Consider the following 27,147-nt stretch of genomic DNA (forward strand, 5'->3'; position numbering starts at 1 on the left):
ACACACCTTTTGGAGTAGTAATTACCACTCTTGTTCTCCAAGTTCACAAAATACAATTGTGAAAATCACTATTCTTTTTCCCTGAGAGAGTCTTGTTATCTCTAATACTTGAGAGTAACATCACTTACTGCCTAGACTTTAAGATTCCTTTTATAAAAGCTTACAACCACTTGTCATCATCTATGCTAGTAGACTGAAAGTAAAATTACATGAGATAGAAATTATATATATATATATTGTCCTAGAAAACAAAACAATAAAACTCAAACCACATGTCTTTTATATAAGTTATATATATGAAATTCTTAGTTTTTAGTCACCAGTGCTATAGTTACAAATCCCTATGAGTTGTATATTGGAATGCAGGGCACATCGTAGGTATAAAATCATTCTGTTGGTCATACTTTTGGAAAGAGGAAATCTTTATGTAATTTTATCAATTAGCCATAGATCATAACATAACAGGAAAATACATCTTATTTGTTCAGGTTCACTAAGCAGGGGTTTCACATTTTTTTGTGAATTTACTATGTGAACCTTAGTAATGGTCACCTTACCTATCTGAGTTTTGGAGTAAATCTGTTTCAGCACCCTCTGGGAGAAAGAGTACCAAATCTAGAAGTGAAATCAGCTGTGGGCCTGTAAACCATTTGTTGTTGTGTGTTCCCTGAAAAGCAAAATAAAAATTGGGAAAGATTTTAAGTAACAGTTGATTAATTCATGTGTTTTTCTAATATGTTCATACCATAAAAATAAACACTACATATTTAAAATATATTTTTTAAACTTTCATTTCCATTTTTTCACACTTTTTCTAGACACTGGGAATAAACTACCAGTTTGAAAACATCGATACATTCATTCTTTCTCTCTCTTTTCAATGTAAAATTACTGACTGTTCATAAACAGAGTAGACTTAAGTTTCCATTAATATTTCATAAGTATAGAGCAAAACAAAGTCATATTCTCAGCTCAAAGAATTAATACTATTTAAATATATAGTTAACAAAATTTCAAAATTCGGGTTTTTAAAAAACAGAAATGGTGAAAAAATATGACCTAATACAGATACAGAAAAAGCCCACAGGACAAAGTCCACATTGATGTATTGCACAAATGAATAAATATATCCTACAAAATAAGATAATCAACATCTTAGCTATGCTCTTACCTTTAATGAGAAATCAATTTGATTTTTGATATTCTGAATAATGAAAGCCTCCACACCTGAATGATTACTTGTATTCAATAAGCACCTTAAAAGCAAAATTACAAAACATTTGAATTTGTCCTCGACTGCATTATACTTAAATGATGATGAAAATCTTAACAAATTCAAACGGGCCATGTGTTATTTCCAGAAATACAACAAGCAGTGAAGTCAGCTAGCAAGGTGATCAATTACCAAGTTACTTGGGGTACTGCTCTAACTGGCAAATTCTATTTTAACTGGATCTTTCCAACAAGAAATTTCTATTAAACCAAATGTGAATCTTTTTTGCATATAGTTGCAATGATTTGACATGGCAAAAATGGGCACTAGTATAATAGCCTAAAAACTCCCAAAATTACTCCCTGTGAAAGTAGACTAGTCTTTAGACTAACTTAATTACAAAGAAAGAAAACTCAGTATGACTAGCTTAAGAAGAAAGGGGGGATTTCTTCGTAGGGATAATAGGTAGATAAGAACAGGAAAGCTGGTATAAGAACTAAGCATGAAATGAAAATTTCATAAACTTGATGTAAGTCTTATCAATAGAAGTGAAGATGGGATCAAGGGTGCTAGTATTGGCCAATCCTCAAAAAAGACTCCTTGGCAGTTTGACATTGCCCAAATCTATTTTTAACTCATTTTTATTTACTGCCAGGTATGTCAACAAACTAGGTCTGCAGGCCAAATTCAGCCTGGTGCCTGTTCTGTTTTATTGGAACACATCCACCCCCCATTACAAAGACAAAGTTGAGTCGTTGCAACAGAGACTGTGATGCATAAAGCATGTATTTGCTGTTTGGCCCTTCACACAAAAGCTTGCTGCTCTTTAACTGGGAAAGTTGCGAGAATCTTTTCCCCCTTAAACAGCACTATTAATAATCTCTACTATTAACTTACAGTGAATAGCCTATCAAAGTTATAACTCCAGAGCAATTAATTTCAGCAGTGAATAATGGAGATTATTGACATGTAAAGGTCTATCTAGCAGGACCCTTATCAATCTCTAATCTCTGTCTAGTCTTTTAATTTTAGAATATTTCAATTAGTTGAACTGAAATACTATTATTCATATAATATGTGTCCATAATATTTGACGAACCCTCCTCTACCTATAGGGATAAGAGAATTTATTATAATAAGGCTTCCAAGTAGAGTCGACTTAAATGTAAAACATACTTAAATACTAGAACCTGGAATAATTAAATGGCATTAATTTGGGTTTTTAATCAACTACATACTTGAAAACCATTCTTTTTTTTTTTTTTTAAAGATTTTATTTATTTGACAGAGATAGAGACAGCCACTGAGAGAGGGAACACAAGCAGGGGAAGTGGGAGAGGAAGAAGCAGGCTCACAGCAGAGGAGCCTGATGTGGCTCAATCCCACAACGCCGGGATCACGCCCTGAGCCGAAGGCAGACGCTTAACCGCTGTGCCACCCAGGCGCCCCTTGAAAACCATTCTTGATACATACCTAAATAACGTATATTTGCCTTGTGAATCCAACTTGTTAATATATAGTTGAAGCATAGCTAAACTCTTTTTCCTCTAAAATAAAACAAATAATATTGTTACATAAAGTGAAGATTATAGTTGACTCTCAAACACCATGAGTTTGAAATGTGCAGGTCCACTTAGCAGATTTTTTTCGATAAATACAATACAGTACTGTAAATGTTTTCTCCTTATGATTTTTTTCTTATAATTTTCTTAACATTTTCTTTTCTCCAGCTTACTTTATTGTATACATATAGTATATAATACATATACAAACGATATGTTAACCAACTGTTTTGTTATCAGTAAGGTTTCTCGTCAATAGGAGGCTATTAGTAGTTAAGTCTTTAGGGAGTCAAAAGTTATACGTGGCTTTTCAACTGTGCTAGAGGTTAGCACCCCTAATCCCTGTGTTGTGCAAGAGTCAATTATAAATTATTCATTAAAATTTCTCACAAGTAATTCATTATTATTTAGTCCCAAAACATTTACATACCAATGTCTCAATGGGGCAAAGTGTCATTACTTTGACTAAGCCCTGGAAATTAAAAAATAAAATTCAGATGTTAATAGATTACACTGACAATAGACAATGATATTATGAATGGTAGATACTGAAATTTCAGAGATGTGAAGGTAGGAGATTTAAAAATTAAGTAAATTTTCCCCTGAGCTTCTTTATTTCTATTTTTAAAAAGATTTTATTTATTAGGGAGAGAGGACATGAACGGGGGTGGGGGAGACGGAGAGGGGAAAGCAGACTCCCCACTGAGCAGGGAACCAGATGCAGGGCTCCATCCCAGGAGCCTGAGATCATGACCTGAGCTAAAGGCAGACGCTTAACCGACTGAGCCACCTAGGTGTCTCTCCCCGAGCCTTTCATTCCACTGTTACATCTAAGGAAGCTAAATTCAATCCATTTTGTAATTAAAACTGAGTGGGTCTCACAAAGCGTAAATTTAGAAGTCAATTGTAATTTACAATTCTGTCTAGGGTAGCAAAAAATGGAATCAGACATGCAAAAACATAATCTACTCATTAAAAACAATCAGTGTTAATTTAGTAACAATCACCATGTTTTTCTATTTAAATAGTGGAAAAACATGTTTCTACATCAACATCTTAAGACCTACTTGGCTATGATAACTAACAAATAGTACAAAGTAAAATAAATCACAGGAGGAAAAAACAAAATGTCTTTTTAGTAATGAGTCCAGGCACGCCTTGATGGAGTCCTTAGGACTTGAGTTATGAGTAAAGGAGCTTCATTTCCAAGGTCCCTACAGAAACAAAGTGTCAAGAAAATTATGTTTTTCCACTGGGTGTTATGCTATCAACTATGATGGCCATTAGCCACATACAGCTATTTAAGTTTAAATTAATTTAAATTAAATTAAAAATTCAGTTCCTTAATCAACTTTAGTCACATTTCAAGTGCTCAGTGTGGCTAGTGGCTTTCATACTGTATCAGAGCTAGAACTCTTCCTTCATCACAGCAAGTTTTACTGAACACATGGCACTAGAGTTTTCAAAGGATATGGAGAAGGAAGTAGGAGAGGAGTCTGAAAAGACCTTAAGTTCAGAATAGGAAAGGGGCTATGTCAAAATTAGAATACACATTTTACTTACCTGAGGTACAGTAAGAAAGCTCTTGATTTCTAAGTACTGGTGAAGTAGACTGTTGTCTTCTATTCTCAATAAACCATTCTCCAACAGATCCTACAGATTAAAATATATGCAGAGATACATATATAGCAAAATCAACAGCTGTATTTGTTGACAGCAGCTGTGTGTAAATTACAATGGGTGCAAACAAATCTTACCACTCCTTTGGAGAAAACAGACTCTTCTGTTCTGGAAGAGAATATTAAAATTTATCAACATGGTTTTCTAAACTGCTTTAGAATGATTCTTCATTTTAGGAAAAATAAAGGAAAATTGAAATTTAAAGACTTTAATATACTATGTATTCCAGTTGATTAATCTGTAAAATCTTTTCAATTCTTTTTATACAAGAAGTAAATGCTTTCCATTTGTGATAATAATTTTTTAAAGGTGTATAATCTTTGTTAACTAAATATTTAAGCTCTGTGGCAAAAAATATTACCTAATGCCTAAGTTCTTATTCTAACCATGCAAGGAGTTAAAAGTGTTTTTGTTTAATGACTAAATAGTTTGGAAATCTTAAGAATATAGAATTTAAGATTCAAATCAATATATATTCTCAATGTATGAATATAAGTGACTAAAAAGAATGTAAAACCATTAAGACATACATAATACAGTAAATTTACAGAGTTAATAACTACTTGTGCCAGGAGACCCTTGGAAATTCCTGCCTTGTAGGCCGAGGCTTTGGACATTTGCCATGTTACAAATCTTCCTTCACCTGGGAAGAGATGGGATTGATAAACTGTCACTAATGTTCCTATGGAATACTACTGAGAGGTCCTGATTTATCGCAAGAGATAATTTAAACATGTTACAAGAAAACACAAAGCATATAGAATTTTGCAAAATTCTTAAATATCTGGAATTATACATATTTGTTACTTTTTAATTTTTTTAAAGAGAAAGACTTGCATTCTTAGTGCCTCGGATAAGAAAAGTTACTGGATATAATCACTGTCAATAATCTAATACTGTAAGTTATAAAAAGGTGGGGTCAAGACACCTCCTTCCTTTCAATGTAGTTCAGATCGTGTCAACGAAGCAAAAACATGGATGAATTTCTTTTACTGACCACCTCTTAGATCGAGGAGGCTGCAGAGGGACAGAGGTGTTTTAACTTACCAACTTTTGAAATAAGAGAAGAAATCTCAGACGCAGATGACTGGAAATTCCCTTAGAAGACAGTATTTTAATATTTAAAAGAGATTTTTTGTTGTAAAACCTCTTTTACTCATTTTTGTCTCATATTTACATCACTGTTTTATAAAATAACCAATTAATTAGGGTCTGGCAAAGAGAAGGCAGTCTCCCCCACTCTTAACAAGAACTCCTTTAATACTAGTATTTAATTCTGAGATGCCATCTAAATGATCTTACCTTTGCAAAAAGACTTCAATATGCCCCATATTAAATTGCAAAAGGTACGATGGGCTAAAATAGACAACACATATATGTATATATCACATACATGTACATTGTTAGAAATTTCACATACATAAATACTGTTAAGGGTTGAATGGTGCCCACCTCAAAAAAGAAATGTTGGAATCCTAACATCCAGAAAGAACCTCAGCATATGACCTTATTTGGAGTTAGGGCCACCTTTTTTTTTTTTTTTTTAATTGGGATGGGCAGGGGCAGAACAAGAACCTCCTCACTCTGGAGATAAAGTGAAGTCATTAGTGTGAGCCCTAATCTAGTACGACTGGTGTCCTTCTAATAAAGGGAAATGTGGACAGAGACATACACAGAGAGAACGCCATATGAACCTGAAGGCAGAATGGAGTGACAGATGTACAAGCCAAGGAACACCAAGGACTTCCAGCAAATCACCAGCAAACGGGCAGGCATGAAACAGGTTCTCTGAAGGAACCAATCCTGCCCACACCCTGACCTTGGACTTCTATCCTCCAAACTACGAGACAACAAATTTCTGTTATTTTAAAACTATCCAGTTTGTGGCGTTTTATTATGGCAGCCTTAGCAAACCAACATACATACCTAAGTCATTTTGGTGGTACTATGACAGAACTGTTTGAAAGGCAGCTATGCTCACCACTGTACCATCACCTACTCAGACAGAACTGTTTGAATCTACCTATCCCACTAGTTAAGTTGTATGATGTTGACTGGTGTCCTAATTTGTCTAAGCCTGTTATTTTCATCCATAAAATGAGAATGCTCTATTTCACAGTATTGTAAAGATTAGATAATGCTTACAAAGCTGTCCGCATATTGTTTAATACATGGTGAACAGGAAAGTGGTAACCATTATTGCAATATTTACATAGAAATATATCCCCAGGTATATTCATACATAAATATATAAATGCACATGAAGAAATACACCTGTGGCCTGCAAGACAAGCATGTAATCCTTATCATGGATATTAAAGTCCAAAAGGTATTACATTATAAAATTATGTATTTATTTAAAAAATAATTTTGATAAACTTTATGGGAAAAGGAGGACAAGGTCAAGATAATTACAACAGAAGATGCAACCTAAATTGGGTGATGAGAGAAGACTTTCCTCATAAAGTGACATTTAAGATTAGAGATGGTCTAAGCATAAACAAAGGCCCTACAGCAGAAAGGTTCGTGACACATTTGAATAAGAAATCAAAAAAAGGTCTGTGTTACTGGAGCATAGTAATAAATAAGAGAAAAGGTAGTAGAAGGTGAATCAGGACAATCAAGCAGTGACCAGATTATGCATAAGCTAGTCTCATGTGAAGATTTTTAGACTTTAGAGCAATAAGTAGCCACTAAAGGATTTTCATTAGGGACTATTCTTAGTGTTTTTAAAGAGTTGGATTAAAAGGGATTGAGGCTGGATATATAAATACTCAGGATTACATGATTAATACAGTTAAAAGATTATGGCAATTTAGACCACCCCATGGGTAAGTGACCAGTTCCCTCCTGTATGGACCAGGGTGATCCCAACAGCTTCAAAACCAAGCCTTTGATTGGGTTTGGCTTCACACTTTCTGATTCTTGTCCCCATCACTATGTCTGTCCCTCCAACACCTTTTCACTATTTGAGTACCACTGGCTTTAATAGATGAAAGGCAGTATTAATAAAAACAGCTTTTGTTTATACTTCATTTAAAATGTATTAGTACATTAATAAACATATACTGGAAATTAGATTAATGAGTTTCATACTCCTTTTAGAAAAATTACATGAATAAACCAAACATTAACTCCTACCTTAAGACCATTGGAAGCTGATCAATACTGATGCCCTGTACAAATACCAGATAGGCCAGAGAAGCCATAGAGTCTGCTAACTGTTTGTCTTCTTCTTCTTCAAATTCAAGATAGTCCCAAGTCCTCTTTTTCCTTCCATGATTAAAAATCATTTTGGGGAAAGGATGTCCAATTGCTGATAAAAAGCCCTGTGAAAGATAAAAAAGTAAGCTATAGCAGGCAGGCTATAGTATGTTCTTCCCATCTTTTCCCAGCCATATTCACTTCCTGTATAATCCCCTCCCCTTGAGTGTTGGTGGGATTTGTTGAACTTGCTTCTAACTAACAGAGTATGGCAAGATGTCACCCCATGATGAGATTATGTTATGACAAAAAAGTGAAAGGATTTTTGCAGATGTATTTAAGGTTCCAAATAAGTTGATTTGGGGTTATTCAGAATGGTGAGTATCTTTGGTGGGCCTGACTTAAGTAGGTAGAAGTCTTTTAAAAAGGGGCCAGGGCCCTCCTTGAGAGTCAGAAACAACTCTGTAGGCATTAAAGAACCAAGCTGCCATGTTATGAGAGGGCCTACAGAGAGGGCTGTGTGGCAAGGAACTACAGACAGCCTCTAGGACCTGAAACTGGTCCCTGACCAAACACCAACAAGAAAATAAAGCTATAGACCTCAATCTATGGCTTCAAGGAGATAAATCTGCCAACAACCTGAGGGAAATGGGAGGGAAGATGAAAAAGTTTTAGAGATGGATGGTGGTGATAGTTGTGTGAATGTGAATGTATTTAATGCCACTAAACTGTACCCCTGAAAATGGTTAAAATAGTAAATTTTGTGTTATGTATATTTTATCACAATTTTTTAAAAGTGCTTCAGAGGTATTTGAGAGCAATCTAAAAATATGAGAGATACAAATATCATGAAATGATAGTAAACTAACTACTCAGGTAAAGACTACTCCAGGAACAATGTTCCACTGAGCACTGTCTGCGGAGATACGAAGTTGGCAGGAGGAACACTGTCAGTGGCACCAGAGGCTTCAGAAAACAGTGCTGCTATCTCAGGTCATAAGGGTTCTTGTGTCATAACAGAAAGAGAACCATGACTGGACTAGAATATAGTTTTATCTTTTTTTTTTTTTTAATAAAGGAGGGGAAAAGAGACACTCAGGAAACATAAGGCCATGCCCATGCCTCTTATGTTATTTTTTTTTTTAACTTTATTTATTTGACAGAGAAAGAGACAGCCAGCGAGAGAGGCAACATAGGCAGGGGGAGTGGGAGAGGAAGAAGCAGGCTCCCAGAGGAGAAGCCTGATGTGGGGCTCGATCCCAGAACGCTGGGATCACGCCCTGAGCCAAAGGCAGACCCTTAACAACTGAGCCACCCAGGCGCCCCAGTTATTTCTAACTATAGTATACTAGAAAGCATCTGATCTTCAGAGTCCAATGAAATTGATTTGAATTTTGGCTTTACCACTTATTAGCTGTGAGATACTGGACAAGTCACCTAACTTCTCTAAAGCCAGTCTCCTTATCTAGAAAATGATATAATGTCTGTCAAATATTTATTGAGAAGGTCTACAAAAAGAGGATAAGGTTATAACAAACTACTATATAGAAGTCAAAAGGGAATGACAAAAACAGCTAAATCAGAATGAATACTGACCTTCCACATATTCACTCATTTATTTAATATTTGAGTGTCAGGCACTGGGCCTGACATTGTGGGGAATTATAAAGTCAAATAAGACTTTTCTAGCCTTCAGGAAGTAAAATCTGCTGATCCCAGATGGCTCCATTAGTCATTTCAGAACACAAAAAAGAACCATGGGAAATCATCCTCAGTCACAAGAGACTGCTGTTCAGCTACCAGATGCTAAATATATACTTGCTGTGCTGATTTTCAGAGCCACGCATTCCTGTTATAGCTATAAGACAAAAAGTTTACTGTACTTGGATTCTCAATGTCCTCTTAATCATGAAGCTCCATTTCTTCATTCGGCCAATACTAGATATATTTTTTTCCCAGAGTAAGGTTAGCCTTTTAAAAAATCATTATACATAACCAGATTCTTCAGTGCTGCTTTAGGATATCTGGAGTCCACCTGTGTCCAAATTAGGGCTTTCATTATCCTACCCACCCACCGTCCAGCAGTCTTGCTCATTCCCAGGATATACCTGACTCTATAATTTCTCACGGCAGCCTTGGCCCTTTTAGGCATGTTTCTGTGGTGAAACCCCTGGGACATTCAAGCAGTCCTATATCAAAATAATTTCTGCCAAAGGAGGGATAGCTAAAGCTATCAATCTCAAGCACGCCACACTTACCTGAACTTCTCCAGCATAGAACAGAAGGCACCTCCTCACTTCATCTCCTACCCTGATTTCACCTCTACTTTTTTTTTAATTTTTAAAATTTTAATACAGTTCAAATCAGTGTGCCAGGTTCATGTCAGCTCCTCACTGCCAAGACTGAGGGCAGAGACTGCTGTACTTCTCTGCCTTCTTTGTGATGACCAAGGTATACTACGTATCTGCTGCATCCAACTTTTAACTTCACATTATGCTTCTTTTCCTGGATCTTGACGATTTGGCATCCTTTCACCACGCCATGAGCAGAAAGTCCTTCATTTCTTCAATTCTCTGAAAACGGCTATAAGGGGCAGGTGTGCGTGTGGCTGGCACAGCAAGCGGCAAAAAAAGAGCTCACCTCTACTTCTTGACTGCTTTGTGCTTCCTCACTTCCGTCTCTACTTGTAATACTCCTTCCGCTGAGGTCTTAAAACCTCTTCCCTATACCCTCAACCTCTTCATAGGATACTTGCTCTCTTACTGCTGTAATTAAACCTGATTTGATTTCTGGTGCAAGCTGCTCATCCTTGCACACCTCTTACAAAGCACAGCCAGGGAGGAGGCAGTGGGGAAGGGTGGTATGGGTAGAGGCTGGGTATTATCTTGGTTCTTCCTGCACTCTCAAGCAAAAGCACATTTTCCTGAGGCAGATGCCATATTGCCCTTTATCTGTCTTCATCTCTGCCATATGCTGACTGCCTGGTCATTTCCCCACATTTCCTGAAGACTTTGGTACGTGCTCACAATCGTTTTCTCTATCCAGCTCCTGTTACCCTATGGGGAAAAATTCAGTGTTCACACGGATAACTCCTCTAATAGGCCAGCTTCATGGCTCTTGATTTCTGAATTCCAGTGACCTTAATTTCTAGTTCATTTCAGCACATAATCCCAGCATTTGCAGCTATTCCACATTAGATACCTAAACTCCAACACCTCATTCTGTGACCATAACTTCTTATCCTGTCTCTCTCACCAACCTGCTTTTCTACCTCTGACTTCTCTAGTTCTGGGATCCCTTCATCTAACCTATCTGTCCCCTCCTAACTCCCCTTCTTTCCCTATCCAACCAACACATCATTGGTCATTTGAACTACTTATACCCTATATTTCCTTTAGCTCCATCTACCCAAAAAAATGACAGCTCTGGAAAAATAGCTAAAATGCACCTTCTCTACTTCTACACCCAGGCAGTTAAGTACTGCTGGCGAAAAATCATACACAAATACAAACTGTTATCACTACAGTTGTGGTCTCCAACCACAGTTGAGTGCTCAGACTACTCACTAATGCTTTCATGATCTTCTACCATCTCTCTTTCCTTTCCCTTCAGTGTTCCAAATCCTTACCAATTGCTTGAAGCCTCCATTTCTAATTCTTAGATTCTTAAAAGATCTCCTTCACCTAGAAATCTGAGGCCAGTGGGTTTGATTCCCTTCAGTTTTAAAATTCCATTCCTGCTCACATTTCCCTGCATGCATACGCATTCTTACCTCCTCTAGGTGTCCTTAATCCTGTGCTCAGCTGTATGCTCTCAAGCCACATTATTTCATTATCCCATAACACTTCTCTTTTCCTCTCTAATGGTTCCTATCTCTTCAGTCTATAAAGAAATATGCATGCTCAAAACTCCCATCTCCCCCACTACCTTCCTACCCCAGGCCCATGTCTTCCCACTCCTCTTCTTATTCATCCTCTTTTGAAGAACACCTTATACTAGTTGGCATCTTTTTCTCATTATTCATGCACTCCCTTAACCACTCCCCTGTTTTATGGCTCCAACACTCCACTTAAACTGTTCTTGCTAAGATTATCAATGCTATCTTGCTAAATCCAATGGATACTTTTCAACTGTTACTTTATAGGCTACATTTAACACGACCCATCAGTTTTTTCTCCCTGAAACTCTACTACCCCAGTTTCTGTGGTATTTGTACCACCTCTGTGACCCTTCTTTCTTGGTCTCTTTGGTGGGCTTAAGTGTTGGTACTCTGTAGGGTTCAGTCCTAAGCCCCTTTCTTTTCCCACACTTATCTACCTCTTTAGATGATCTCATCAAAATTTGATCATCATTCAGACTTTGCCCCTTAAAAGCCTGCTCTCTGGGAATTAAATATATATTAAGAAATTACTGTTAATCTTGTTAAATGTCATAATGGATTGTGGTTATTTTTTTAGAAGTCCTTACTAATTAGAGAAGCATACTGAAGACTTAAGGATGAAATGATAGGCCTAGGACTTGCTATAAAATACTACAGTAAAAAAAAAGGAGACTAGATAAAACAAAACTGGCAAAATGTCAAAAATTGTTAAAGCTGGGTAATGGGTACATGAGGTTACATTATATTGTTCTTTCCACTTTTCTGAATGTTTTCAAATCATCTTAATAAAAAATATTTTGAAAGCACAAAACACCCTGTTCCTTGCCCTGTATTCTCTCTCACAATTACTGGTACCTTCATCTGCCCAGCTACCCAAGCATTAAACTTCATCCATGAATCAACTTTTTAACTAGTTTTCTAAATCCAATTAATGACCAAATTTCGCTGATTTTACCTACTATAAAATTTTTTATTTTGCGCTCTCCTCTTCATCTCTACCACCATTTCCATAATCAGGATCCTATTATTTCTCACTTAACTCCCAAAACACACCTAAGGATCTCCCTATTTCTAATCTTACCTCGGTTAAATTTAACCTCCACTGAATCCAAAACAATTACATCACTCCCAGGCTTAAAATCCTGCAACAGTTACCAACTTTCATAGCTATCTTTTCAAAATAGGGTACGTTTATCAAATATGGTAATATATTTATACTATATCTAGGGGATTATACTGCACTCTAACACCGGCAACAATGAAGAGGCCCCAGTCTCTTATGTGCTCCTGGGAAAATCCCTCCTTTCTCTCCCTCTACATCAGTCATAGCCTTTTCCCTACTATCTTAACCATCAGCATTAACCCCATTAACTATGTAACCCTATTTATATTAGTTACCAAATCATTTCTTATCCTCAGAATCTAGCTCCCCTAAATTTCTGGCATCTCCTCTTCTAAACCCTTCTCCTACCTCTTCTCAGATCTCAGGTACCCTTCAAAGTACGGCCTGTGGAACTCACGGTTATTAGCAAAATCCATTCTTCATGAAATGGTCTCTTACCTCTTTTGCTCTAAAAGAAATCTGACTCTTCTGAAAACAACTATTTTCTCTGCAGACCTCTCAAAGGGTTGCTATTTTTTCACCCATATCCACTATACCAAGCCTGGAAGTAAAATACGTGTTCTCCTTGCTGCTTCTAGACCATTCTCCTCCATCCTCTCTGAACCCCTCAGCTTTGAAACTCATTTCATATGACTACCCAACATCTACCCCAAGTTCACTCCATAAATTGGGTTTTGGACATTATTCTGATAATTCCATGTGACTTAAATATACAACCAAAGATCGTCTAATACCATGGAATCTCAGGTACTTCACTGTCTAGTCCGATGATTTCAGCCTCCACCTGCTCCTTAGAACACTCACTCCCTGGTCATACCCCAGACACTGTTATTAGTAACTGAACTTTTCCACAGTATTATTTCAAGCATCCTGTTCTTTAACCTCCAGTCTTTTCAGCTCATTCCTTTTAGTAACCTAGCTCCAACAACTTGTCAGTCACACCAGGAACTACAATCCAATGATCCCATCATCTTTTTCACTGTCTCTCTCATTTACTATGTCCTAACTTCCTTCCTTACTCAGCTTAATTCTATTGTCCATCACAGTCACTTCCTTGCATACAGGTCTTTCCCCCTCCCTTGCTTTGTAGAACAGCTCTCAAAACTCTGACCTAATTAAATCCAACTTTCTTCCTATGTTGCACCTACACTCATACAGTTGAAGATGGCTGAAGAAAACCCACAACCACAATGACTGCTCTAACCTGAAATTCATGACTATCAATCTCAAGTACATATTTTCCATATTTCAGATTAGTTCCCTAATATAGAATCCCAGCACACTTAAAAATACTCTTGATGCCTTAAGCCAAATTACTTTTAAAATAAAATTTATTTATTTCTGGAGTTATTTTAAAAATATTTCTCATAAGCCTTAAAAGTGAGGATCCTTTGGCACAGGAATTCCACTTCTAGGAATTTAAGAAAACAACCAAAGAAATATGCAAAGATTTGGTTAAAAGGATACTTACCACAGATTTAAGTTAAAAAAAAAGAAAGTTGGAATTGTTTTATAATACTGAAAAACTGGAGAAAATCTAGAGCTAGATGGCCCAAGTTAAACAAAAACGGAAAGACAATGGAAAAATATTCTTAATATGCTAAGAGAAACAAAGTACGTTACGGAAGAGTATGTATAATGCTATAGAATCTTTTTAAAAAATTATACCTATGTATATATTTATTTCTGACTACAAAGCAAAATCTGGAAGGTATTAATTTCATTACCCAAATAACATTGCTGTTTCTTTTCCATCCTTTTATCTATGTTCTACAAAAAATACATATCGCATTAATAATGTATCAATTTTCACACCCATGTGCAGTACATGAGTATGCAGCAGGATAACATTTTAAATTATAGCAGATTTTATGGCAGATTAAATTAGCTGTACTTACTATTATTTCAGATGCAAAACATCTTAAAGGATCATTTCCAGCTTCTTTGGACTGTTCAAAGAATTGTGCTGTCAGCAAAGGGCATTTCAAGCTTTTGAAACAACTAAGATATAAGAAATGGGTAACTGTGAATATGGTATTTCCTAAGTATAAAATATCTAGTTCTATAAACATATCAAAGTTAATTTTACATGAAAAATAACTCAACCGCCTGTAAAACTGCTGATGTAATATCCTTCCTACTAGGGGCGTCTGGGTGGCTCAGTTAAGTGGCTGCCTTCATCTCAGTCATGGTCCCAGGGTCCTGGAATCGAGCCCCACGTTGGGACTCTCTGCTCAGTGGGGAACCTGCTTCTCCCTCTCCCTCTGCCTGCCACTCCCCCTGCTTGTGCTCTCTGTCAAATAAATAAAATCTTTAAAAAAAAAAAAAAAAAGGTCCTTCCTACTAGTATTGGGGAAAGCATGAGAACACCTTGCTAGACTCCATGTGGTAAGATTCACTTCCATGTCTAGACTGTGTCAATGGTTACTGAGGGTTTAAGGACCAGTGCTATTCCATCATGTAGTTTTCATTAGTTCAAGGAAAAATCGGGACAATGTAATTTTTTTCATAAAGCTCTATTTGTTTTATTTACAAAACCAAACTTTATTCTGTGATCAAGCCTTCCCAATTTCTTTAGTTTAAATATCTTTACTTTCACGAAATAATGGGTTTTATAAATGGCAAAAAAAATTTTAATGTCCTAACCTGAAAAAATAGAAAGCTAACTGGTAGTTTTAGTCTCCAAATTTAAAAGATAAAATTACTAGTCCATATAATTCAATAATCTAGTCCAATACTATCCAATAGAAATACAATACAAGCCCCACAAATATTTTAAAATCTTTTAGTAGTCACATTAAAAAAGAAACAAAGGAAAGTAATAATTTATCTTATTAACCCAATATATCTGAAATATTGTCTCAATATATCAGTATATTATTGAAGTATTTTAGTATTTTTTTTAAATAACAAGTCTTCAAGTCCAGGGAGCATTTTATACTTAGAGCACATCTTACTCTGGACTAGCCATATCTCAAGTACTTGACAGCCACACTGAACAGGGCACACACGTTTAGTGTATAGTACCCCTGGAATGAATGCTACTGGGTACTCTGTTACCATTTTTGTGGTCAAGCTGGATGTTCAACTGTCTGGTGCTGCTTCTGTTGCTTTCAAAAGGAGAGTAAAAACACAATTCCCCCACAAAAGACTAGATTTTTTGAGCTACACCTATTTCCCCCACTTTAATTATTCACTTACTCTGATGAATAAAAGTCACGGAAGAATATAAAGTAAATTAAACAAATAGATTTTGGTTTTTAATTTTTAAAAATGTAGAACATGGCATTTAATGAGGCACTAACCACTAACCCCATAATCTTCTAAAATTCAAAACCTGAAACTAAATTTATATGTCCATGGCAAACAAATACAATAAAGAAACATAAAATAACTGATGGATTACTTAATTCCATTATGAAATGTTAACCAAAAATATACTTACAATTTCAGTAATTCATCCTTTAACTTTTCATTTTCATTTTCCAGTGAGTTTTCTTTGTCATTAATGACTTCTTCCACAAAAGGCTTAGTGAACTCTATTAAGGCCTTGCAACACTGACAAAGGCCATAGTCATCTGTTTGTATTTGTTCTTCTGAGTATGGAACAGGAAGGAGAGAGAGCTGACTCCAAAGGGTGGACAACGCTAATCCCACTGAATATGCCTTGTTGTTACGAAGTTTCTGAATCACTAAAACAGAGACCAAATTGTGACTTGAGGTAGCTTCATCAAATACGTTACACGTGGGACCAGAAGTCCAATAAATGTAGAATTATAACACGTTTAAAAAAAAACATTATAATAACTTTGAAATCAGGATGACATATAACTTAATTGATAATGTTTTTATTCTTCCTTCTTAGTGGTGCATGAAATATTGGATCATCTTACAATCATGGCACCTTACCATAGATGCCATGAAATCTTGTTTGTTTCTAACAGTTTACATAATTAAGACAAACACTTCTTTCCATATTTTTTGGTTGTTTTAAGTATCAAATAAAAGAAAGTGTCTTTGTAAAATATAAAGCACTGTAAAAATGAGGTGGTATTACTATATTTTCCTTTCTAGGAGACTTCGAGTATTTCAAGTGGTACAAAGCTGCTTCATTCTCATTTAAAATGAATTTACTCTAACTTCTAGAGTCTGGGTCATTCTATCAGACTCTGAGTAATGAAAAAATAGTCTGTTCCCATGGATAAACACTGTCTGCTTTGGTTGCCAAGGTCCACTGCTTAACAATAGTATTACTGCATTCACTCATGGTGCAGTGACATTTTCTTTCTATACTTGTTTGATTCAGTAGTTCTTTTGCTATTCCCAGCCTCAACTTCCCAGTGCAGAGGATGAACAATGCCTGTGCAATACTCCTCTTAACCAAGATACAGGACCTACCACAATGCTAACAGACTGAGTAAAGCAGACATCACAGAGGCAATCCTTTAAATATGTTTACAGGGAAAATTCGAGACATGTTGTAGATAGGAAGGTTAGGCAGAAAGCTACAGATTGTAACATTATACCTGAAAAACAGCATGACATTCAACAAAATACAATAGGTACCCATCTGTGCCAGGTATTGTCATCTTTTTATAGGTAGCAGGATTCAAACTGGTACTGCTATTGCTAGTTTAAACAGAGTACTCAATAATTAGTCATAAATTTTACTCTGGTATAGTGCTGACATTTTGGAGTAATATCAAGAACTTAACACAGATAAAATAAGAAACTCTTAGATATCAAAATACTCATTACCTGTTTGTAATGGCTGAAGTAAAAGAAGAATAATTTGGGATATCTGTTTTCCAGAGGGCTCTTCAATCAGTTCAAGCAAACCCAACAATAATTCCTTTGGATTACATAACTATAAAAATATTCACAATTGAACCTGTTTAATACAAGTTGTATTTAAAGCCACATGATTACTATTTTTAAAAGGCAGGATATACTGAGAAAATATAATTATTTTTGCTTAACAGTAAAAAACCTCATATAATTGTTTAAAAAAATACACTAATACTGGGGCACCTGGGTGGCAACAGCAGTTGAGTGTCTGCCTTCAGCTCAGGGTGTGATCCCGGCGTTCTGGGATCGAGCCCCACATCAGGCTCCTCCGCTATGAGCCTGCTTCTTCCTCTCCCACTCCCCCTGCTTGTGTTCCCTCTCCGCTGGCTGTCTCTATCTCTGTCAAATAAATAAAATCTTAAAAAAAAAAAAAATACACTAATAGGGGCGCCTGGGTGGCACAGCGATTAAGCGTCTGCCTTCGGCCCAGGGCGTGATCCCGGCATTATGGGATCGAGCCCCACATCAGGCTCTTCCGCTATGAGCCTGCTTCTTCCTCTCCCACTCCCCCTGCTTGCGTTCCGTCTCTGGCTGGCTGTCTCTATCTCTGTCGAATAAATAAATAAAATCTTTAAAAAAAAATAAAAAATTAAAAATTAAAAAAAAATTAAAAAATACACTAATAAAACATAGAATCTGATTGTCAAATCACTGTAAAACTACAAAGAAGCAAGAAGTCATAAGTCTTTTAATAGACAACTGTATTTGGGGTGCCTGAGTGGCTCAGTTGGTTAAGCCTCTGACTCTTGGTTTTGGCTCTGGTTATGAACTCACGGTTGTGTGATCGAGCCCTTCATTGGGCTCTGTGCTCAGTGTGAAGTTGGCTTCAGATTCTCTCTCACTCTCCCTCACTCCCTCTCAAATAAATAAATAAAAGCTTTAAAAAAAAAAAACAGACAAGGGCGCCTGGGTGGTTCCGTCTGTTAAGGGTCTGCCTTTGGCTCAGGTCATGATCTCGGGGTCCTGGAATTGAGTCCCACATTGGGCTCCCTGCTCAGCAGGGAGTCTGCTGCTCCCTCTGCCTCTGCCTCTCCCCCCTTGTTGTGCGCGTGCTCTCTCTCAAATAAATAAAATCTTTAAAAAAAAAAAAAGGACAACTATATTTTGGAGACTTAAATTCCTGACTAAAGGAAAAGTTAGAAAAATAGGGAGAAAGAACTTGATTATCAGAACTGAGATTTCTTTGAGCTTTGCCTGCCTACTCCGAAAGCTACATTAGTTTCCCAGGATTTCAGCAGGTGGGACCTTTCTTTCTATCTCACACTGCCAGGGCATTTAAATGAGTACAGTTTCTTTTGTACTTTCTGAACAGATAAAACTTTGCACTGCCTTCTGAATAGCCAGAATTACCTCACTTGCCTTTTTAAAAAGTCCTCATAGTTAATAACTACTATCTAGATGGGGTTTCCTCTTTCCAAGTATATATTTTTATTTGCACTGATCTCTAAGTAGCTTCTTATAATGTCCTTATCCTTAGAATTTATCCTCCTATACCATCAGTTTTGACTAATAACTCTAGTAACCTTTTACCAAGAGTCTCTAAGGTTGTTGGTTGCAACTAATCTACGTCCTCTTCCTATTTCCTGTGATCATTTGCATTCTAGGTGTTTTTTTTTTTTTTTAAAGTTTTTACTTATTCATTTGACAGAGAGAGAGAGACAGCCAGCGAGAGAGGAAACATAGGCAGGGGGAGTGGGAGAGGAAGAAGCAGGCTCCCAGAGGAGAAGCCTAATGTGGGGCTCAATCCCNTAAAGTTTTTACTTATTCATTTGACAGAGAGAGAGAGACAGCCAGCGAGAGAGGCAACATAGGCAGGGGGAGTGGGAGAGGAAGAAGCAGGCTCCCAGAGGAGAAGCCTAATGTGGGGCTCAATCCCAGGACTCCAGGATCACACCCTGAGCCGACGGCAGACGCTTAATGACTGAGTCACCCAGGTGCCCCTGCATTCTAGGTTTTTGATATTTTTTTAGAAACATACCACAGAGAAAAGAGCACTGAGATTTGCTAGTTCCAATTCTGCTAAAAGAACAGGGTAGCCTCGAACTAACTGCCTCTCTAAACCCTGAATTCCACATCTATACAATAAGCTATTATTAAAAATAGCTTAGAACTTTTTAGGTATCTTCTTGGAGATTCTGAATCAGTGGGTCTGAGATGAGGTTAGATAATTCTTATATCCAGAAATCTGGAAAACCTGAAATGGACTTGCCCATCCAATCAATAAAACTGGGCCCTTTCTCCAAAGAATTCTCTCCTATATTTTCATGAACAAGCTTTGTCACCCAAAATGAGCATTAAACATTAAAGGGAATTACAAAATATTGCTGGCTATTGTGACCTAAAGAACCCAATTTTGTTAACTTACCTTTACCAATAAATCAAGCATCAGAAAATAATATTTTCTTTTCTCATCTTCCTTATTCCACAAAAGACATCGAACAACAGGACCAACAAGATTCCAGCCCATATTTTTGATAATGACCTGTAAAAACATTTTCAAAGTAAAGAAATACTGCCATCTACAGGACTCTTACAGTGAGCTTTCTTAACTTGAAGTAGCTTCGAATTTCCTCTCAAATAGCTAAGAGGAGGCAAATGAAACCTACAGCACCTCACCCTGACTTCTTAGGGTTAACAACCTCAACATTTTAAGATAGTTTAATACTCTCACTGAGGAAAGGTGAATGGACATTTACTTTAAATCAGGTAAGTTGGTCTTTTTCACAATTTAAATAGTTCCTCTATTTCCAACAAGAGAGTTAATTGGTGAGCAAATACTTAATTTTCATGGAGAATTTTGCTCTCCTGATTCATGAAGAAATCTACCCAATGCTCATGAACCTTTTAAAGTTCCTTGGAAAATGTGTACATATATGATGATTATGTAACTTACATAAAAGAAGGGGATGCCACTTTAGTTATTTTCTCTCCTACATTCTCTCCTGCTTCTATTTTCAAAGATACTTCAGAATATTTACCACACAAGTAAAAGTTTATCTTTTTAATTAATGATTCACATTCATGATCAAAACCACTATTTACGGAAGTAGCAACAACATACTCCACTTTTCTGGCCTGCTTTCTATTTCAACTCATCAGTATTTATCAAGAATATACTACTATATTTCAAGTCCCTAAAATAGTCTGGTGCTAGAAATAAGGCAAGGTAAGATCTCCATCCTGATAGAATTTACATTGTAGGTTCACTCATAAAAAAAAACAAAACAAAACAAAGCAAAAACCCACATCTAGGAAGAAGACAATTAAGTACAATAACCCCCTCCATGACCCCAGTCTTATAAGATAATCAAGATAGAGTATAAGGTATAGCAGAAGATTTGTCACTTCCATCTAGGAAAGGCAAGAAAGGCTTCCCAAGAGAGGCAATGGCTGGGATAAGGCTTGTTAGGGAAATCTGTCAGGCATAGATAGGTGGGAAATACATTTAAGGCTCTGAATCAGCAATGTGTAAAGGTGTAAGATTTAACATGTCCTAGAGAACTAGCAACAGAATACGTTAGGGTACATGAACATATAGCTCACAAAAGAGGAAATACTGTTTAAATTTTTGCTCATTTATCAATTGGACATTTTAGCGTCTGTCTTAATCAATCTGCATGAGCTCCCTACATGTTAATATTCCCTTCTTGTAGTTACAACAAATAATTATTTGGTTTTTTGGCTGTCCTTATTTTTTATACAGCAAAATATACTTATTTTTCTTTGGTTCCTTTCCTACTGGCTTTTAGGTCTACAATGGATTCCCTCTTTTAGAGATTCATAAACATTCATTTACATTTAAATATACACACATTTCACCTTTTTATTCAGTAAAATTTATGCTAAAAACATTGAGTAAGGGGCACCTGGGTGGCTCAGCTGGTTAGATATTCAGGTCCGGATTTTGGCTCAGGTCATGAAATCCAGCCCCATGTCAGGCTCTGTGCTCACTGGGGAGTCTGCTTGTCCCTCTGCCCCTCCCCCATTGATGCCCATGCACATGTGCAGTTGCTCCCTTTCTCTCAAATAAAATCGTAAAAAAAAAATTGCATAAAATGAAGACTTAAATTGATTTTTAAAAATAAATAGCAAACTAATCATCCTTTTCATCTAATGGGAAAGACGGTCCAGCTGTTCTCTCTCAATATTTTCATACTAGTTATTTCCTCTGCCTGGCACACTCTTCTCCCAGACAGCCCCATGGTTTCTACCCCTCCTTCCGTCAGATCTCTGCAATGTCACCTAGCATGGTCCACCCCCCAGCTATGCTTTACTTTTCTCTACAGTATTTATCACTTTCTAACATACTATATAATTTATCATGTAGATACCTGTCTTCATTAGATTTTAAGATCCATATGGACGGTGATTTTTGTTTACTGCTATATTTATTCCCGGCATTTAGACAAGTGCCTGTTACAAAACAGGCGCTCCATAAATACAGGTTAAATGATGTCTATTATCTTAAAGTGTAACAAATTATCCTCCCTCCAAAGATTTGATATTCTGTTCTGTTTTCTTCTATTTTTTGTGTGTGGCTAGACTTTTAATATTTAGGTCTTTTTTATTCATTTGTCAGAATGAGAGAGAGAGAAAGAAAGAGAGAGTGTGTGCGCAGAGGGGGAGGGGCAGGCAGAGGGAGAAGCAGGCTCCCCGCTGAGCAAGGAGCCTGATGCAGGACTCGATCCCAGGACCCTGGAATCATGACCTGAGCCGAAGACAGATGCCTAACCAACTGAGCCACCCATGCGTCCCTAATATTTAGGTCTTTAATCAGAAACTTATATTATGAGCTTATTAATTTTTTTTCCAAACTACTATTTGTTTCACCATTACCTACTGAGACTATACTTGCTTTTTAAAACTTAACTAGCTTCTGTTAGACTCTACTTTTCCAACTAAGCACTTCTTTCCCTTTCCATTGGTGTACTTCTACCCTGTGATTCTCTGAGAATAATTAACTATATGGGAAATTCCAGATTTGAATAAGATTTTGCATATATGAAATGAAAAAAAATAATTTTGATAAAATATTTTACAAACATTTCAGCTGCAAGATATCTACTCATTATGTAAATAGTGAATAATTATAAGGAAGGGGAATCACTACTATCTATAAACTATACCTTGTTTAATACATCTACAGAGTAAGACTATCCCCAAATGACTGATGAGAATGCCAAAATTTAAGAGATTACTGACATGCTCAAATATCAACTAAAATGTGAAAGAACCAGAAACTGCATATAAATTTGTCCAGCTCCAAAGCCATGCATTTCCTACTGCATCAGTAGTTTTCAATGGGAGCAATTTTGTTCCCTATCTACCAAGGAACATTTGGAAATCTGGAGATAATTTTGATTTTCATTACGGAGTAGGGTGCGGGGCGGCTGCTACAAAATATCTTGAGTACTAATGTTGAGAAGCCCTGTACTGTAGGACAAACTATTCGCACGGCTTTTCATTTTAAATTTACACAAAGCAGAGTAATAGTAAATCTTGATCAATCCTGATTGTGCCATCTAGCAAGAAAATGAAGTCGCAGTCAGTTTGAAACACTGTCTTATCAGCGTCTGAACCTTTTAATTTAGCAGACCACACATTACAAAAGTGATCCTCAAGCTATTAAGACAAACTCACTATGCTCAAAAATGCCACAATCACCTAATTTTCTTTCGTTCTTTTGTTTCTTTCAAGTGTTTATTTAAATTCTAATTAACACAATCACCTAATTTTTTTTAAGGATTTATTTATTTTAGAGAGGGAGACAGAGTGAGTGAATGGGGGGAAGGACAGAGGGAGATCTCCAGCAGACTCCCCGCTGAGCACAAAGCCCTACACAGGGCTCAATTCCACAACCCAGAGATCATGAAGTCAAGAGTCAGATGCTTAAGTGACTGGCTACCAAGGTGCCCCAATCACCTAATTTCTAATAGTGATGCATAAATCTGCATTTTAATCTGTTTCCTGACTGAGCTCCAAACATTACTTTTCAACTACCTGCTGCATCTTAAACGAAAACATTTCCAAAGTAAATTTACTTGTACTCCTTCAAGAAATTCTCTCTTCTTAGGTTGCCTTTTTCTGTTCAGGATATAATGTTATTAACCTGGGGGCTAGAAACCCAGTCATCTTTGTCAGCTCTCTCTCTCAGCCCCACAATCAGTTAGTCCCTTGTAACACTCCAAAACTTCCTTGTAAGTGTTACACAGTGCTAACTAGAGAGTGGTGAAGAGCTCTGAAACCAGGCTGTACAAGTTTGAAACCTAGATGTTACATAAAAACTGAGTTACTTCTGGACAAGTCACTTATCTTTCAGTGACTGTTTCCTTATCTACAAAATGAATTTAATAGTACCTTACGGGATTAGGGAAGCTAAATGAGTTAACAGATGTAAAGCATTTAGGACAGCATCTGGCACGTGGTAAATGCTTAACAAATATTAGCCATTATTAAATTTTTTATTATTAGCTATATGTAAGGTATTCTCAAAGGTTATCCTCTGAGAACACAATTTGGAAACATTAAGGAGTTAAAGAAAATATTAAATTTACTGTATTTGGGGCTACAAAGGTTCCATAAACACATATCAAAAACAAATGTATTAAATGAAATGTCCTAATTTTTCTTTAAAAGATTATTTTTAATAAAAAAGGAATAAGCCCTTTAACTACTATGTGTGATTTAAGTTTTAGTAATCTCCTAAACACAATCAAGATGCCCTGGTTATAATCAGACGCCAGCATGACTATACTGTGATATCAACAAAGAAAACATTCATGTAAATAAACAGTACTGTAAATGAAGAAAGAGTGTGTTCCTGGAAAGAAGATGGTCTTTTCTTGAATAAGAAGACAAGTACAAAGACAAAATTTGGCAGTGTTGCCAACACTGCATCCCAGGAAAAAGTTGTTCCTGATCCCCAAAAGATCCTTTCCCCATTGTTGAGAATGACTTCTCAGATAATCATAGCTGTATGATCAGCCAGTAAGGCCTTCTAGGTCTCCTCCTATTCTGATTCTATGCACCCAAATTTTTTTTTTTTTAAGATTTTATTTATTTGAGAGAGAGAATGAGCAAGGGAGGGAGCAGAGGGAGAGGAAGAAGCAGATTCCCTACTGAGCAGGGAGCCCCATGCAGGGCTCAATCCCAGGACCCCAGGATCATGACCTGAGCAGAAAGCAGGCACTTAACTGACTGAGCCACCCAGGCACCACCAAATATTATCTTACTTAATATTTGGTTTTTCATATACATCTGGCTGAAGGAAGAGAATGTGCGGATCACCAAAAATGAGTATGTACACTGCCTGATCCTTACAGTACCAAATGTAAATAATCCAAATGCCACTTTTGATCCCTAAACCAGACATAATCCCTGCTCTTTCAAAGCACTTTACTTATACTTCAACTATCGCTTATTTCATTTATTCTGCATTCTTATTGCTAATTGTTTATCTCTTCCACCAGACTATAAGCACCTTCAAGTATATGAATAGCCATAATTCCTTTTTTGTTTTCCACTTTCTTACTGTAGAAATTTAATTCCTAAATGTTTGAAGAATAAATGATTGGACAAATAATAGTATCACATGGCTGTTATCTCCCTAGTAAAGACTAAAAAGTACTCAAAGATTGTACTTACCTTATTCTTTTCATTTTGAATAATTTCTAATAGCTGCTCTATATGCCCTTCATCTATGCATCTTTGGCCTGCTAATTGAAATAGGCCAAAATCTTCTTCTTTAAAGTCTTGTTCTTCTAGGATTTGCTGACAGAAGCAAAATGAAGACAAAACAAACATGTTTTGGTGAATAAAAATTCAATAACTACTTGGTTTATTCTCCCTTGGGGAAAAAAAGAAATCTGTTTGATTCTAGGTAAGTTGCACATAAGCATATGTGTGAAAATTAGAATAAGCCTAAAAAGTACTTTAATGAATGATCTTGAATCCAGTCCGCCAAAAAATTGGTAAGGATCAGTATTAAAAAATTTAAAGTTAGATAAGTAGGTCACTTGGAGAAATAATCCAATCTGCTTTCTGGCCCTCCTGCTATTTATTCACAGGTCAAACAAAGCAAGGATTAAATAAGATAAGCAATTTGAGTGACTGTAATTATAGCTAAAAATAATCTGGTATTTAACTTTATAAAAAGAAAGTTACTTACGCATCTCATTATTATAGATTGAAGTTCTTCCACAGCCATTCCTCGTTATTTTTCCTAGTTTTGATGCTGAGATATAAAACAGTTAACTATCAGTGATATTAAAGTATTAATAAGTTATGTTTCATTCTGATGAATTATTAGTAAATACAATAAGGAAAATGTGAAGTTTTAAAGCTGAAATGCTTTTACTGAAAGCATCTTAGCCTGAAAAATAAAAAACTTGCATCTTTTAAGTTTTCTAGGAGAACAGGTTTGAAAGATACACTTGGAAAAAAAAAATCCTCTAGGGTACGCCCAACAGGAGGGCAAATATAGACTAAGTAAATGCCTTTAAAAAGGCAAAGTATTTCTTTTCTGAAAAAATTGCTGGAAAGTGTTCCTGAAGTCAGTTCTAGTCATTAGGGAATTAAAAAAAATTTTTTTAATGTCCCACCTGACAAAAACTGGAGCCGATACAACTCACCCAGAGTGGGTGAAAGTTCAGATGCCCACCGTCCCAAGTGTGACCAGGACATTTTTCTGTAAGAGATGCAGTCCCCCAAATAATCTAGTTGGTGTAATCCCTATAGCGCACGGAGACGAAGCAACCAGCAGCTCTCAGGACACCGTTCCGTTCCCGTAGGCCATCGTTTGTCCCCCCGGGAAGATCCGGCCCCAGGCCCGCAGCGCGAGCACGGGTCAGCCGGGTCCTCACGGCCGCGCGCTCCAGGGCGGATAAAACCCCAGCGCGCGTGCGGACTGCATCTTTGGGAAGCCATTTCTCCCGATTCCTATTTGCCTAGGCGTTCGGGCCCCATGACCTCGCCGGGCTTTACAGGCCGTGGCGCCGGGTCCTCAGCGGCTCACAGCTAGCCGTGAGCCGGGGCCTTCCCGGACTCCCAGGTGCGCCCACTTACCAGCCAGACTTCCAGCCGCTCTCAGGGCCCTCTACCACCACCTCCTCCAGCCGCGCAGGGTTCTCTCCGGTCCCCGCCCCGCCCAGCGCTACGCGAGGGGAGGCGGAGCCTCAGAGGGAGACGCCAGGCCCAGGCCTGACCTTCTGACGACGCTTGCCATGGCTGACTCCGCGGGGCAGCGCTCTCCGCGCCTCAAGGCCCGGCCTCCCCGCGCCTCCCGAAACGCCGCAGGTAGGAAGGAGGGTCTCTTCCCACATTTGCACCCTGACAGCTGAGCCTCTGCAGGGTTCCACACTAAGGCCCGCGGAGCACACCCGAAAGACTGCGCCAGGAGCGGAGGTCTCCAGGGCAGAGAAGGCCGAGAGCGTCCCATCTCTGTCCTGGGTCTTCTGGAAAAGACCTCCGCCCATACCCCCACCTTTTTACACTAGTGTTCCAAGATTTTCCCCAGAATGGGCCGTCTCTGAGAGAAAGGGAGTAGAGGTGCTGGAGTCTTGAGCTGGCTCGCCAGAGTGAGCCCATCTTCGAGATGTACTGCTGCTTTGGTCCCCTGGTCCTCTGAGGTGTCACCCCC

General features: G+C 37.4%; 1 protein-coding gene across 3 annotated transcripts in view; it reads right to left on the reverse strand.

The window, feature by feature from the left end:
• Positions 1-26,683, reverse strand: part of GLMN (glomulin, FKBP associated protein) — a 34,626-nt gene extending 7,943 nt beyond the window's left edge. For 2 of the 3 annotated variants that reach the window (XM_011237136.3, XM_034653899.1), the window contains exons 1-15: positions 26,574-26,683; positions 25,678-25,743; positions 25,155-25,280; positions 19,876-19,992; positions 17,421-17,529; positions 16,108-16,354; positions 14,561-14,663; positions 7,597-7,784; positions 5,758-5,811; positions 4,533-4,563; positions 4,339-4,428; positions 3,206-3,247; positions 2,687-2,760; positions 1,172-1,256; positions 558-667 (exon numbers count right to left, since the gene is read on the reverse strand). In XM_011237136.3, coding sequence (XP_011235438.1) covers positions 558-667; positions 1,172-1,256; positions 2,687-2,760; positions 3,206-3,247; positions 4,339-4,428; positions 4,533-4,563; positions 5,758-5,811; positions 7,597-7,784; positions 14,561-14,663; positions 16,108-16,354; positions 17,421-17,529; positions 19,876-19,992; positions 25,155-25,280; positions 25,678-25,716 — 1,415 coding nt within the window. In that variant the 5' untranslated portion in view covers positions 25,717-25,743; positions 26,574-26,683. The remainder of the gene's footprint in view (positions 1-557; positions 668-1,171; positions 1,257-2,686; positions 2,761-3,205; positions 3,248-4,338; positions 4,429-4,532; positions 4,564-5,757; positions 5,812-7,596; positions 7,785-14,560; positions 14,664-16,107; positions 16,355-17,420; positions 17,530-19,875; positions 19,993-25,154; positions 25,281-25,677; positions 25,744-26,573) is intronic. The other variant, XM_034653898.1, reaches the window with a different exon arrangement.
• Between the last annotated feature and the right edge of the window lie 464 nt (positions 26,684-27,147).

This window comes from Ailuropoda melanoleuca, chromosome 2, assembly GCF_002007445.2.
Source record: "Ailuropoda melanoleuca isolate Jingjing chromosome 2, ASM200744v2, whole genome shotgun sequence".
Classification (NCBI taxonomy): Eukaryota; Metazoa; Chordata; class Mammalia; order Carnivora; family Ursidae; genus Ailuropoda; species Ailuropoda melanoleuca.